Raw genomic sequence first — 12,855 nt, 5'->3', positions numbered from 1 at the left:
ACTGCCCCTTCCCATGTCTGACATGTTCTGCTGTCACGGGGCATGGGGGAGTCTCCGGGCCCTCCCCCCGTCACGGGGCATGGGGGAGTCTCCAGGCCCTCCCCCCCTCACCCCCCTTCCCATCCGCAGCCTGACATGACTCACCGGTGAGTAGATCAGAAGGTTTATGCACAGATGGGCACAGGGCAGCGGGATCCTTGTTACAGGAACCAGGAGCAGGCAGGACCATTCCTCGTGGGGAGAAGGGTCCCGCTTCCTCCGCTAAGCCCCTTCTCCCAGCCTAACCCAGCCTGAGACTGACCCTTCCCCAGGTCCTAAGCCCCGCTTGCAGTCGGCCCCACCTGCCCTTTGTTTCCCTTCTGGGGCAGAAGTTACCTCCTAGGCTGTGTCTAGACTACATGGCTCCATCGACGGAGTCATGTAGATGAGGGTTGTAGGCAAAGGGAAATGAAGCAGCGATTTAAATAATCGCGGCTTCATTTAAATTTACATGGCTGCCGTGCTGAGCCGACAAACAGCTGATCAGCTGTTTGTCGGCTCAGCGCGCTAGTCTGGATGCTCCCCTGCCGACATCAAAGCCCTTTGTCGACCGACCCGTTATTCCTCGTGGGATGCAAACCTCGTGTCTAACCCGTTATCCGACTGAGCGGGTCTGGCTAGTGCCGGCCCCTCCCCCCTGGAGCAGCCCCCGACCTGCAGGGCTCTCACCACCAGACCTGGGCGGGGGCTGCTGCCGGCTCCCTGCTCCCACTGGAGAGCCCCGTCCCCCGCGGGCCCAGGAGCAGCCCCCTGCCCGTGGCCGGCGCGGAGCCTCTCCAGCCCCACCGGGTCCTGGTGAGCCAGCCCAGGGAGCACGGCCCAGCCAGGGTGCTGCCGCCTGGTTAGCCCCTTAACCTGGCACATCCCTGCTGAGAGCCAGGCCCTGGGGCCAAAGGGCAGCACCCGACATCTGAACCCTCAGTCTCAGGCCGTGGGGTGGAGCTGGGCCCAGCCCCTCCCTGAGCTCTGGTCCCGCCTGGCCGCCCGTCTGGGCCAAGGGGCTGCAGGGAAGGAGAAAGCCCCCCCCCCATGGCGAGGGGTCCCTCCAGCACAGGGGCCTCTGGTGCCACCGCCCAGCAGCTGCAGGCCCAAGGCCTGTCCCTGAGAGGGGTGGGGAGGAGGGCGGGGCTGGAGAGGTGGGAATGGGGATGGGGGAGGGGTGGGGCTGGAGAGGAGGAGAGGGGGAGGGGGCGGGGCTGGAGGAGTGGGGATGGGGAAGGGGTGGGGCTGGAGGGATGGGGATGGGAAGGGGGCAGGGCTGGAGGAGTGGGGATGGGGATGGGGGAGGGGTGGGGCTGGAGAGGAGGAGAGGGGGAGGGGGTGGGGCTGGAGGAGTGGGGATGGGGAAGGAGTGGGGCTGGAGGGATGGGGATGGGAAGGGGGCAGGGCTGGAGGGGTGGGGATCAGGAGGGAACGGGGCTCGAAGGATGGGGAGGGGGAGGGGGCAGGGATGGAGGGGTAGGGATGGGGATGGGGCAGGTGGGGGAAGGGATTTCACTCTGCAAACCCGAAATCTCACCTGTTTTATCCTTCCCCCTCCAGACACTCTGCCGGGTGCACTGGTGTCACACAGAGAGCACAGCCCAGGTGAGCGGCCTCAGAGCCTCATCCCCCCTCAGAGCCAGGCCTGCTGGCCACTGCCAGGCGCAGTGTGGTGCCCCAGGACAGGCAGGGACTGGGCAGGCTGCTTGGCACCACTGGCCAGGCCCCAGCCAAACTAACCCCCCCCAACCCTGATTTCCTCCAGGCCGGGGGCCACGTCCTGCACCGCGTTCCTCATCCCAAGCCCCCCGAAGCCCACAGCCCCAGCCCAGAGCCCAACCCAGCGTCCCTCCCCAAAACTGGAGCCCCCTCTTGCATCCCAAACCCTCATCCCCACGGCTGCCCAGAGCCCCCAGCCCCTCCAGCACCCGACTCCCTGCCTGAGTGTGCAGCCCCCCCTCCAGTATCCAACACCCTCGGCCTCCCCCCAGCCTGGAGCCCGGGGTCTGAGCGGAACAAAAGACACTTGTGAAAAGGGTTTCCCTTGGCTGGGCTGCTCTGGTCCCTGGCTGTGTCCCTCTCCCTGGGATTGACCCCTCTGCCCCCTGCTTAGCCAGGGAGCCTCAGTCCAGGGGAGCTCCCCTCCCTCAGGGCCTGCTCCGTCCCGCCCTCACCCTTCCCCCCAAGGAACGTAAGGACGTTGCACGGCCCCATCACGTGGGCAGTGTCGGCCCAGCCAGTGTGTCAATGTGCATGATGTGCAGGGCGGGAAACATCTCGGTGTGAGGCCCAGATCAGCCACAGCCACAGAGTTTGTGTCAAACGCCAAGGGTGCAGGATCAGCAAGAGCCCAAAGGGAGGGGAATCCACGTCATGATGCCGTTCAGATATTGGCATCCAAGTATTGGGGGGCCCTCCTGCAGCATCCCCCCGAGGGCCATGCAAAGCAAACACCCCCGAGTGGAGAGCGCCCCCCAGTGCCTGAGAGCAGGAGGCAGGGGTCCATTAGAAAACAGCCCGGGGGGGTCCTGGAGTTACTTTCCTGGCTGCGCTGCTCACCGGGCTCACTGAAGTGCCTGGCAACCCAGCCGAGAACTGAGCGCTGGGCCAAGCCGCTCCAGCCCTGGGCATCTCAGCAGGGGGCGGGGACAGGGCCGATATGGTCTGTGCCGGAAGTCTCTCTGCCTCTGTCTCCTCCAGGACAGATCCCTTCTCCATCTCCCCCCTGGCTGTGTCTCTCCAGCACACTTGGCTTGGCCTGGTCTGGTCTCCCTGGCAGCTCTCGGCCTTGGGCTCCCCTTGTTCTCTGGTGCGGGGGGGGGGGGTCCAAGAGGGGAGTTTCCCTTCCCCCAGTGACTGAGGGGCGGTGCCCAGCATGGACTCTGGGGCACTCGGGGACGTTGCTCTTTCTCCTGCCCCCGGCAGAGGACCCAAGAGTCCATGGGAGGGTCCCTGCTCTGCGGGGGGAAGGGATGGATCAGACCCCAGAGCACCAGGCCCCGGGGCACAGACAGGGGCAGCCCTGGGCCCATGGCAGGAAGCTGGGGAGCTGCAGAGAGCAGAGCTCTGGTCCTGTTCCCCTTTTCCTCTCCCCCCGCGTGAGCTCAGCTTCTCTCTCCCTCCGCCCAGCCCCCGCTGGGACCCCCCTCAGCTCCCTGGGGCCCCTCTTCCTTCTGTCAGCCCTGAGTCAGCCTCCTGCCATGGCTGGGACAGAGACACCCCCGTTCCCTCCGCACGGCGCCTGGGCACCCCCAGTGCAGGACTCGCCTTGTTCAGCCTCTTCCCACCCAGCTCAGCTGGGGCCGGTCCCTGCCCCTCCCTGCTGGCTCTGCGGGGTCTGGGCGCTGGGCTGGAGACTGAGCAGCCTGGTGGGGGGCAGGTCGGAGCTCGGCCCAGAGCCCCAGTGCGGCGGGAAAGGAGCCGAGCCCAGACGTACCGTGCGGGGGAGACGTGTCCCAGGGGGAATCACAAACCCTGCCCAGAGGCAGCTGGGACCCAGGGACATTTCAGTGGGGAGGAATAAGGGATCCTCTGGAAAAGGGCTTATTTTCCAAAGAATTGCGTCTAGACCGGCGCCTTTCTCCGGCTTCTCCCCAAGCCGGAAAAAAGCGGCAGCCATGTAAATGCAAATGCTGACTCGTCTCATTAGCATCCCTTTTCCGGAAAGGGGTGCCAATGTAGACGTAGCCTGAGGGTTACAGGAGTCAGAGTAAGAAGTTCTCCAGCTTGACAGTATTTTTACACTTTTGAAATAACTGCCTGCTGTGTAGACCTGGGCTTAGTTATTTTGGAATAAAGTTGCCATGTAGACAAAGGCTGACTGTGCGCGGTGTCAAGAAAAACGTCCTTTTGTTTGTCTTTAGCCTGCAATCTATTAATTTAGTTTGGTGACTCCTTGTTCTTCGGGTATGGGAACAAGTAAATAACTTTTCCTTATTCACTTTTTCCACACTAGTCATGTTTTTACATATCTCTATCCTATCCCCCCTTCGTCTCCTCTTTTCTACCCTGAAAACATCCAGTCTTTTTCATCTCTCTTCACATGGGACCCATTCCAAACCCCGAATTATTTTTGTTGCCCTTTTCTGAACCAGAGCTGGGACATTTGCTCACTCCCCTGTATTCATTCTGGGGTAGAACTGTCCCTGCTATCACACCCATCCCTTTGCATCTGATGAGAAACAGTCACATTCCACATACGTCCCATTGTGCTGGCACAACCAAACTGTGACCTTGCGCTAAGGTAGGATCAGAGGAAGGTGCATGCTGCATTTGGTGGGCCTGGCTCTTACCATTTAGGAGGAGTTCTTGAACAAATAGACTCACAGGCAGACAGACGGACAGACATGCAAACTCTCTAAAATATATAATGGGTTTCTCTTTTGTGAAGCAAGTTACAAACTTCTGCAAATCCAGCAGTAGGGGGATCATCTTTCTATGTGGTCCCTCTTACTTAACAACTCCGTGTATGGCATGGAATCATTTCACTTCTGACATATTGGAAGAAAAAAAACGAGTGATAAAAACCCAAGAATATTTCTCCCAAATACACCCACCGTTTCTCATTCACTGTAATTTTTCCCCACTGATGGAATTACTAGCAACATTTGCCCTGACCTGCCTTTTTTGTTTGAAAGTGGATTTTGCAGAGATGGGACAAAATCAGACTCATGAGGAGACACATGTTCAGGTTCAGTGAAATGGCTGTTCTAACGCCATAATACGAAAGAATTGAAAACCACCCTCCTCACGGGTCTCTGGGGGGAAGGGCGCTGGGGGCCAGTCACTAGCCATGCTACCCTACGGTGTCCACACTGCCCCCAGCACTGGGGCGAGAGCCCAGCAAGCTCTACGCCTCCCGCCACGGTAGTTTACCCAGAGTGCAGCGACTGCGGAGCCAGCGCACCCAGAGACCGTGGGTATGTCTACACTACCCCGCTAGTTCGAACTAGTGGGGTAATGTATGCATACCGAACTTGCTAATGAAGCCCGGGAAATTCAAATCCCGGGCTTCATTAGCAAGTTCGGTATGCATACATTACCCCGCTAGTTCGAACTAGCGGGGTAGTGTAGACATACCCCGTGTCTGCACTAGGAAACGATTTCAACATCACTAACTTCGACTTAATAACTCCCAATTTTACAGCATCAAAATAGCGTGTTCCCACTGCAGGGCGTCCCCGCTGTACACCCAAGACACGTTCCAAAACACAGGGATAGACAGCAAAATGATGTAAAACGGGGATTTTTTTTACCCCACGGCTGACTTCCATTTGTATGAACTGGTCGCTATCTTTTTTTTTTTTTTTTTCCATGACATAAGAGCAGGGAATGGGAGGATGTATAACAACGGTTGCTACAAGGGTCAACAATGTTGGCGCAGAACCGACGTATAGGGTGTGTCTAGACTACTGAGTTTTGTCGACAAAAGTGGACTTTTGTCGACAAAACTATACCAGCGTCTACACTACCGCTGAGTCCTGTCGACATAACGCAGTAGTCTAGACGTACCCATACTGGGTAGACGTATAGCGGGAATGGCTTGTACGAGGAAGCCTCAAAAATAGTCCAAGACAGTCTCCATCAATGAAGACACGCTACCTCTACATAGAGCCCAGGGAAGCCCTGGGGACTAATTAGTTTGAATGACTCTGGGGGAGTTTAACACAAGCCTTTATTGGCAGGGTGTTCTCACGTCCTCCACAGGCCTCCACCTTCGTCACCCATCGTGCCAATGGGGGAACAGCCTGGGCAGTGCGTGGCCACATGGCTCTCCCATTGGCTGGTGGGAAGGGAGCAGGTGAGTCACTCCGCTAGGGGCTGTGGGCGGGAGGGAGAGGCAGAGGACAGGTGGGATGGAGTAAAGCAGTCCCTTGCCTCCTCCTTCTGATTCCTCCATCCCTTTGCACGGGGAGCTGTGGGGCTGCCGGGTGTCTCTGAGTGTCACCCTGGCTCTGTGCAGCAGAGTCACACCCCACACAGAGCGGCATCAGCCCGGCCTCCCCCACTCGGGGCTCCAGCCATGGACATGGGCTGTGCCACCGCCCCAGGGGGAGAACAGGGACGGCGCCCGTGGGGCCCGCGAGCCAGGCAGGGCCTGTGCGGTGAAGCTTGTTTGGGACACAGGAAGTACCAGCCTCTGGCAAAAAATGGAAAAGGCCCCGGCAGCCCCTCGGTTTGGTCTTTGCTTCTGCGCCTCCCTCGGGAGCAACTTGGCTACAAACCAGCCTCCGAGGGGAGGCAATAGGGGGTGGGGGATTCGGGCTCCTGTGGGGGAGGGGTCCGGAATGGGGGCAATAGGCCACCCAGGCCCAGCACTGGCAGGGGAGCCTTTCCCGTGTTTGGGGACCAGCAGCCTCCAGAGCCCTGCCCCAGCCGGCCACTGTCTGATGGGTGAACCGCCCCGGGCATGACGGCCGGGGTCCCCTTTGGGCCCTGCTCCCAGGGAGAGTTGGCAGCCACAAGGGCGGGGTCAGTGTCTGGGGGTTCCCCTGCTGCTGGGCCCCAGGACAGGCCTCCCTCCTCAGCCACGGCAGGGCCAGTCCCGGGATGGGTTGGAGCAGGGAGACACCATAGGTCTGAGAAGACCATCCATGAGTAACCCTTCCACTGGGTAGGCCCGGCAGCAACCAGGGCCAGGTTCAATATCTAGGGGCCCATCTCTCACAGAACCGGCTTGAGCCCCCACCCAGTAGCCTGGGAAATTCACGCACCCCTCCCCCACGAGTAACTGTCCCAGCTCCAAAGGATTGAGCAATGTCTTTTGCCTCACAGGCTCACCAGTCCAATAAGGCAAGGGTTCCGTTCACTTACCCAAACCTTCTCCGTCCCCCAGGTCAAACGCCCCACTTACAGTTCTGTCCAGTCAGTGCAGACCCTGACACCTCATCCCGATGACTCTACTCCTTCAGCCTGAGTCTATGCCACCTTCATGCTGCTCCTACTGGCCACCCGCCGGTCGTCCCCGCCAGCCGCAGCGCTGGCTGCAATGGGTCTGGCTTCCAACCAAACCAGTGATTTCAGCTCTTAGGCTATGTCTAGACTGCAGGCTTCTTTCGAAAGAGGCTCTTTCGAAAGCATCTTTCGAAAGAGCCTCTTTCGAAAGATCGCGTCTAGACTGCAGGCGGATCTTTCGATAGAGGGAATCCGCTTTTTCGAAAGAGAGCACCCAGCGAGTCTGGATGCTCTCTTTCGAAGACGGCCTCTTTACATTGTAGAACGCCTTCTTTCGAAAGAGGAACTTTCGAAAGAAGGCGTTCTTCCTCGTGAAACGAGGTTTACCGCCATCGAAAGAAAAGCCGCGTTCTTTCGAAATAATTTCGAAAGAACGCGGCTTGAGTCTGGACGCAGGGGAAGTTTTTTCGGGAAAAGGCTACTTTTCCCGAAAAAACCCCTGAGTCTGGACACGGCCTTAGTGATTTCAACTCTTTAGCCATCACCTAGGCTGGCCAAAGATTCCAGCTTCCACTGGACTAGCAAAAAGAGTCCTCATAAAGTCTGCTTTAGGTCCGTCCTTAAAACCCGGGGCAAAAGGGGCAGGTTGAGCCAGACTTACAGCTCACACCTAGCAGGCGTGAAGCAGGCTGACTCAAGCCCTTTCCCCCCAAAGTCACTTCACTCAACTCTGACAGGGGGGAGGCTTGTTCCTCTGAGACTTCTTACAATGATGGTGTCTCTCCTGCAACCAATGATGGTATATTTTACAGTTCCCACATTTAGGGGGTCGCATGATTTGTGACCCCCACAACAGCCCCAGATTAGTTACAATCCACCACATTCCATTCCAACACTGATCCTCCCTCAGCCATGGCTGAATGGGATTTACATAACTGCACTTCGGATTCCTTCTGCCTCCTGGCATGAGCTGTATTTACATATCAACAGTTAGCAGTGAAGTATCTTGCAGAGCTAAACAACTGGAGTGAGCACACCCACCCCCAGAGCAGCTCTCTCCCTGTAGCTGGGTGATAGCATGCAGTAATTCAGCCCCGGCTTACACATGTCTGGGTTGAAACCAGGAAGGGAAACTCTGGCCTGGCAGGTCTGGGTGTGGGCTTTCGGGCCAAGCAGTGTTGCAGTGCCCAGGGAAATTAGAGAACAGCACAGGACAGTTAATCACGCATAACACCACAAAGCAAACAGAGTGAGCACAGCCCCCACTACTTCACAACTTCCCTGCAGGCATCACAGGTGCTGGGGAACTGCTTCCTGCTCCAGGGCCTAGGCCCAGGCAGCCCAGCGGGGTCTCTGTGTGACCGGCCAGACTCTCTGATGGCTGGTGCCTAGGTGCAAGGTCCCCTGATTCCACAACAATTCCAGGCCCCACCGGAGGGAGCTGGTTTGAGTCTGAACCCCACGGCCCAGCAACGAGCCCCCCCAACTCCCCCTGTGCTCTGGGAGCCGGGTTTGATGCTTGGATTTTTCATTTTGCAGGGGACGGGGGGGGGGATCTGTTTCTGCATTAACCCTTCCATGGAAAATGACCTGGTCAGACCCTACCAGTGGGGAGGTCCCATGCCTTCCTAAGACCAACCACGGCTAAGACTGAAAGGACAAAGTGGCCGTTCCCAGGTGAGCGCTGAGACTTTGTGGGAAACACCCCGATGTCTTTCATCGGCACCTTTAAAACCACAAACCAGTGTCAGCCCCGTATTTCTAACTTCACACGCAGGAGTGACACAGACACCCAGCTACAACAGACACACCCCTCAGAGAGTGACATTAACATTGAGAGGTTACATGAGGAATTTTGTCCCAAGCATCTTTGAGTTCTGCATACACGTAGCCATAAGTCAATTTCATACAGCACGTGGGGGTGGGGGTCCCTCACAAAATGGGAGAACTAAACGACAGAAGCCCGCTATGAGCTGAGCAGGGGAGATAACACTCCATCGCTCGGCTCGGCTGAGGCAGTGGGCTGTGCCCACCAAAGCACATGCTACAATACGGACACAGAGTTGTTAGTCTCTATGGGTATGTCTACACTACAAAGTTAGTTCGAACTAACGGACGTTAGTTCGAACTAACTTTAATAGGCGCTACACTAGCGCTCCGCTAGTTCGAATTTGAATCGAACTAGCGGAGCGCTTAGTTCGAACTAGGTAAACCTCATTTTACAAGGACTAACGCCTAGTTCGAACTAGCTAGTTCGAACTAAGGGCTGTGTAGCCCTTTAGTTCGAACTAGTGGGAGGCTAGCCCTCCCCAGGTTTCCCTGGTGGCCACTCTGGCCAACACCAGGGAAACTCTATGCCCCCCTCCTGGCCCCGGACCCCTTAAAGGGGCACGGGCTGGCTACGGTGCCCGTGCCAGGTGCAAGCCTGCCAGCACCCAGCTAGCAGACCCTGCACCTGGCACGGCACAGAGCCACCCACCCGATGCCCCCCAGCCCACCCCCTCTTCCCGGGACCAGGCTGGCGGCTCCCGGGAGCTTGCCCTGGACCGCAAGACGCGGGCACCTTCCTGGGCTAGTGCGGACATCGTGGACCTCGTCCACGATCTCCGCACTAGGCACAGGAAAGTGGCCGTCTAGGGCAGAAGAGCTGCCAGCCTGGCCACCCAGGAGCAGGTGTGCATGAAAATCAAGGGGGTCCACTGAGACCCCCGACCCTGAGCCCTGAGCTTACAATGGCTGTCCTGGGTCAGACCAAAGGTCCATCTAGCCCAGTAGCCTGTCTGCCGACAGCGGCCAACCCTAGGGACCCTGGAGGGGATGGACCGAAGACAGTGACCAAGCCATTTGTCTCGTGCCATCCCTCTCCAGCCTTCCACAAACTTTGGGCAGGGACACCACTCCTACCCCCTGGCTAATAGCACTCCATGGACCCAACCTCCATGACTTGATCTCACTTCCCTTTCAACTCTGTTCTAGTTCCAGCCTTCACAGCCTCCTGCAGCAAGGAGTTCCGCAGGTTAACTATTTGCTTTGGGAAGAACAACAACTTTCTCTTACTAGTTTCAAGCCGGCTACCCATTCCTTTCCTTTGGTGTCCTCTAGTCCTTCTTTAGGGGAACTCATGAAGAACTTTTATGAATGCACCCTCTCCACCCAACCCCTGCTTTTAGAGACCTCTATCCTGTCCCCCCTCCGTCTCCTCTTTTCTAAGCTGAACAGTCCCAGTCTCTGTAGCCTTTCTTCATCTGGGACCTGTTCCCAACCCCTGATCATGTTAGTTGCCCTCCCTTCTCCCAGCCTTTCTCTTCCCCTCTCCCACCTCCTTTTCCCAGTCTCCCCCAGTTTTGTTCAATAAAGACAGAGTCAATGTTGGAAGAAACGTTATCTTTATTTTGTACATCAATAAGAAGGGGGGCTAGGGAAGGGTAAGTGGAAGGAGGTGAGGGAGGAATTGGGTACGAGCCCCCAATGGGGAGGACTGGGCTGGCTCTGCGGGCTTCTGGGGGTGGAAGCTCTCCTGCAGCCCCCCAATTACCCCCTCTCCCCAGATGGCAGCCTTCGGCAAGTGCAGCCGGGCTGATGGCCGAGTGCTGTGATGTGCCCAGTGTGGGTACTCCGGGCACTCCAAGCCAGAACTTCTTTGCAAGCGGGGCACCCCTTAGAACTGTGTGTCCGGGGTGGGGGTCGGGACCCTTTAAGCGCAGCCCTTGGCTAGCCTGAGACAGCATCTCCATGCTCTAAGTCCTCCTTTTATGCCCTGCCGGCACTGCTTCCGGCCATCCTTAAGCCCTGTTCAGAGTCCACTCAATGTGGACTTGCTAGTTCGAATTAGCAAAACGCTAATTCGAACTAGTTTTTAGTTCTAGATGCGTTAGTTCGAACTAGCTTAGTTCGAATTAAGTAATTCGAACTAAGTTAGTTCGAACTAGCGCTGTAGTGTAGACGTACCCTCAGGTGCTGCAGGATGACTCGTTTACTATCACAATGGACATGGCAAGAATCCGCACTGAGTGCCCAAGGCTGGGAACCACGTTCCCTGGAGGGAGGGGGGATCTAGAAAGTTCTCAGGGGTGCAGGGGGGGAAACAGGCCTACCCCATGACATATTAAGATGGGCTAAATCATCCTGCATCGGGAGGGGCAGGGACAGGGGCATCCAGAGGCCCCCAAATTGTGGATGGAGGCATGAAAAACCCACAAAAAGTCTCTGCCTCGCAATACATTTTGCAAGGACCAAAAGAGGCAGCGAAGAGCCTGGCAGAGGAGGGGAGACAGTAACTCAGGCTGTGGGAGAGAAGTGGCTGAACATTGAGAGGGGAGGGAGAGATGATTTCGGGTTCCCCCTGTGTGTGGGTGGGGGGGGCAGGGCTGAGGTTTCCATGCCCAGGGGCAGGACACCAGAGATTTCTCCCTGCCCGCTCCTCTTGGGAATGTCGGGGGAGATTTCGCTGGGGGTTGAGGTTCCGGGAATTCCCCAGCCTCCCTGAGTGCGGCAGCTCCCCACGACCACGGCCCCCGACTCCACTTACCGTCCATGTTCTCCTGGGTGCTGGGGGGCTGCAGGGAGCGTCTGACCCCCCGGCTCAGCTCCGGCTCAGGGTGGGAGGAGTCCAGCCGGGTGCGGCTCCCCCTCTGCCTGTGGCTGGACAGGACACAGCAGGGAGCCGTGACCCCGTCGCCCATCACAGCCTGGCCCTGGGTGCCAGGCCCGAGGCAGGAGGGTGCAGGGGGAGCCCCTCACTGACCATGGAGAGAAACCACATGGGGGGGCAAATTGTGTACGAGCCCTGAACACTCTGTAGAAATGGGTCTGGCAGAGGGGGGCTTTGTCTGTGGGGCACATACTGGCACTTGGCAATGTGGGGGGAGGGGGGCTCTTTCTGTGGGGACTGACAGTTAGTCAGGTACATGGGGGAGGGGCTGGCAGAGGGGGGCTCTGTCTGTGGGGCACAGACTGGCAGTGAGTCAGAGATGTGGGGGAGGGGCTGGCAGAGGGGGGCTCTGTCTGTGGGGCACAGACTGGCAGTTAGTCAGGGATGTGGGGGAGGGGCTGGCAGAGGGGGGCTCTGTCTGTGGGGCACAGACTGGCAGTTTTTCGGGTACATGGGGAGGTTGATGACTGATAATAGGAGACTAGCTGGTCTCATGGGGGTGTCTGGGTGGGGAAGTGTCTAGGCTGTGGGAGATGGGGGGTGGGGTTTGGACGGGGGGCACAGGCAGTGCTGGGCTGTGTGTGCTCTGATGACACAGGATGCAGAGTTAACGGGTAGAAAATCTTCACACCCGGCCTGTGTTTCGGGGGCAGCTGGACCAGCCGATGTGGTTTCTGGTGCTTCCTTTGAGCATCCCTCCGGGAGCAGGTCGGGGCTGTTGTGTTCACTGGTCATTATTTTGGTGACGATGATGATGAGTGTGAGCAAATGTAACACACACGCCCAGGAGAAACCACGTCCTAGTTCCAGTGCCCAGTGCACCCCCCACATCCCTCTTCTAGCCCTTCGGCCTGGTGCTCCTGGGAACCTCTCCTGGGACCCCCTTTCCCCCGCCCCTGTCCACAGAGTCAGAATCACTGGTCTGGAAGAGACCTGAGGAGTCACTAGTCCTACTCCCTGCTCAGAGGAGGACCCAGTCCAACTCAATCATCCCAGCCAGGACTTTGTCAGGTCTAAAGATTCCCCCACTTCCCTAGGCCTCCCCTTCCAGTGTTTCACCAGCTTCCGTGAAACCATTTTCCCTAATGTCCACCACAGAGCTCCCCAACTGCAAGTCCAGACAGTCACTCCCTGGGATCCCCTCTCTGTCTGGCCATGGAGAGACCCTCTTAGGCCCTCTTCCTCGCCTCCCTCCTCTCTGCCTTACACCACCCCCAGCACAACTAGCTGTGAGTCCCAGGTTGGACCTACCTCCTCACACCGAGCTATGGTCATACAACAAATAGTCT

General features: G+C 57.8%; 1 protein-coding gene across 2 annotated transcripts in view; it reads left to right on the top strand.

The window, feature by feature from the left end:
* The window catches only part of LOC142823239 (zinc finger protein RFP-like), a 31,202-nt gene that overhangs the window by 3,743 nt on the left and 14,604 nt on the right, over positions 1-12,855 (top strand). For both annotated transcript variants that reach the window (XM_075914009.1, XM_075914008.1), the window contains one exon: positions 1,582-1,626. In XM_075914009.1, coding sequence (XP_075770124.1) covers positions 1,582-1,626 — 45 coding nt within the window. The remainder of the gene's footprint in view (positions 1-1,581; positions 1,627-12,855) is intronic.

Source organism: Pelodiscus sinensis, chromosome 32 (genome assembly GCF_049634645.1).
Source record: "Pelodiscus sinensis isolate JC-2024 chromosome 32, ASM4963464v1, whole genome shotgun sequence".
NCBI classification, from domain to species: domain Eukaryota; kingdom Metazoa; phylum Chordata; order Testudines; family Trionychidae; genus Pelodiscus; species Pelodiscus sinensis.
Note: the sequence above shows the minus strand (reverse complement) of the source record. Positions and strands in the feature narration are given on the sequence as shown.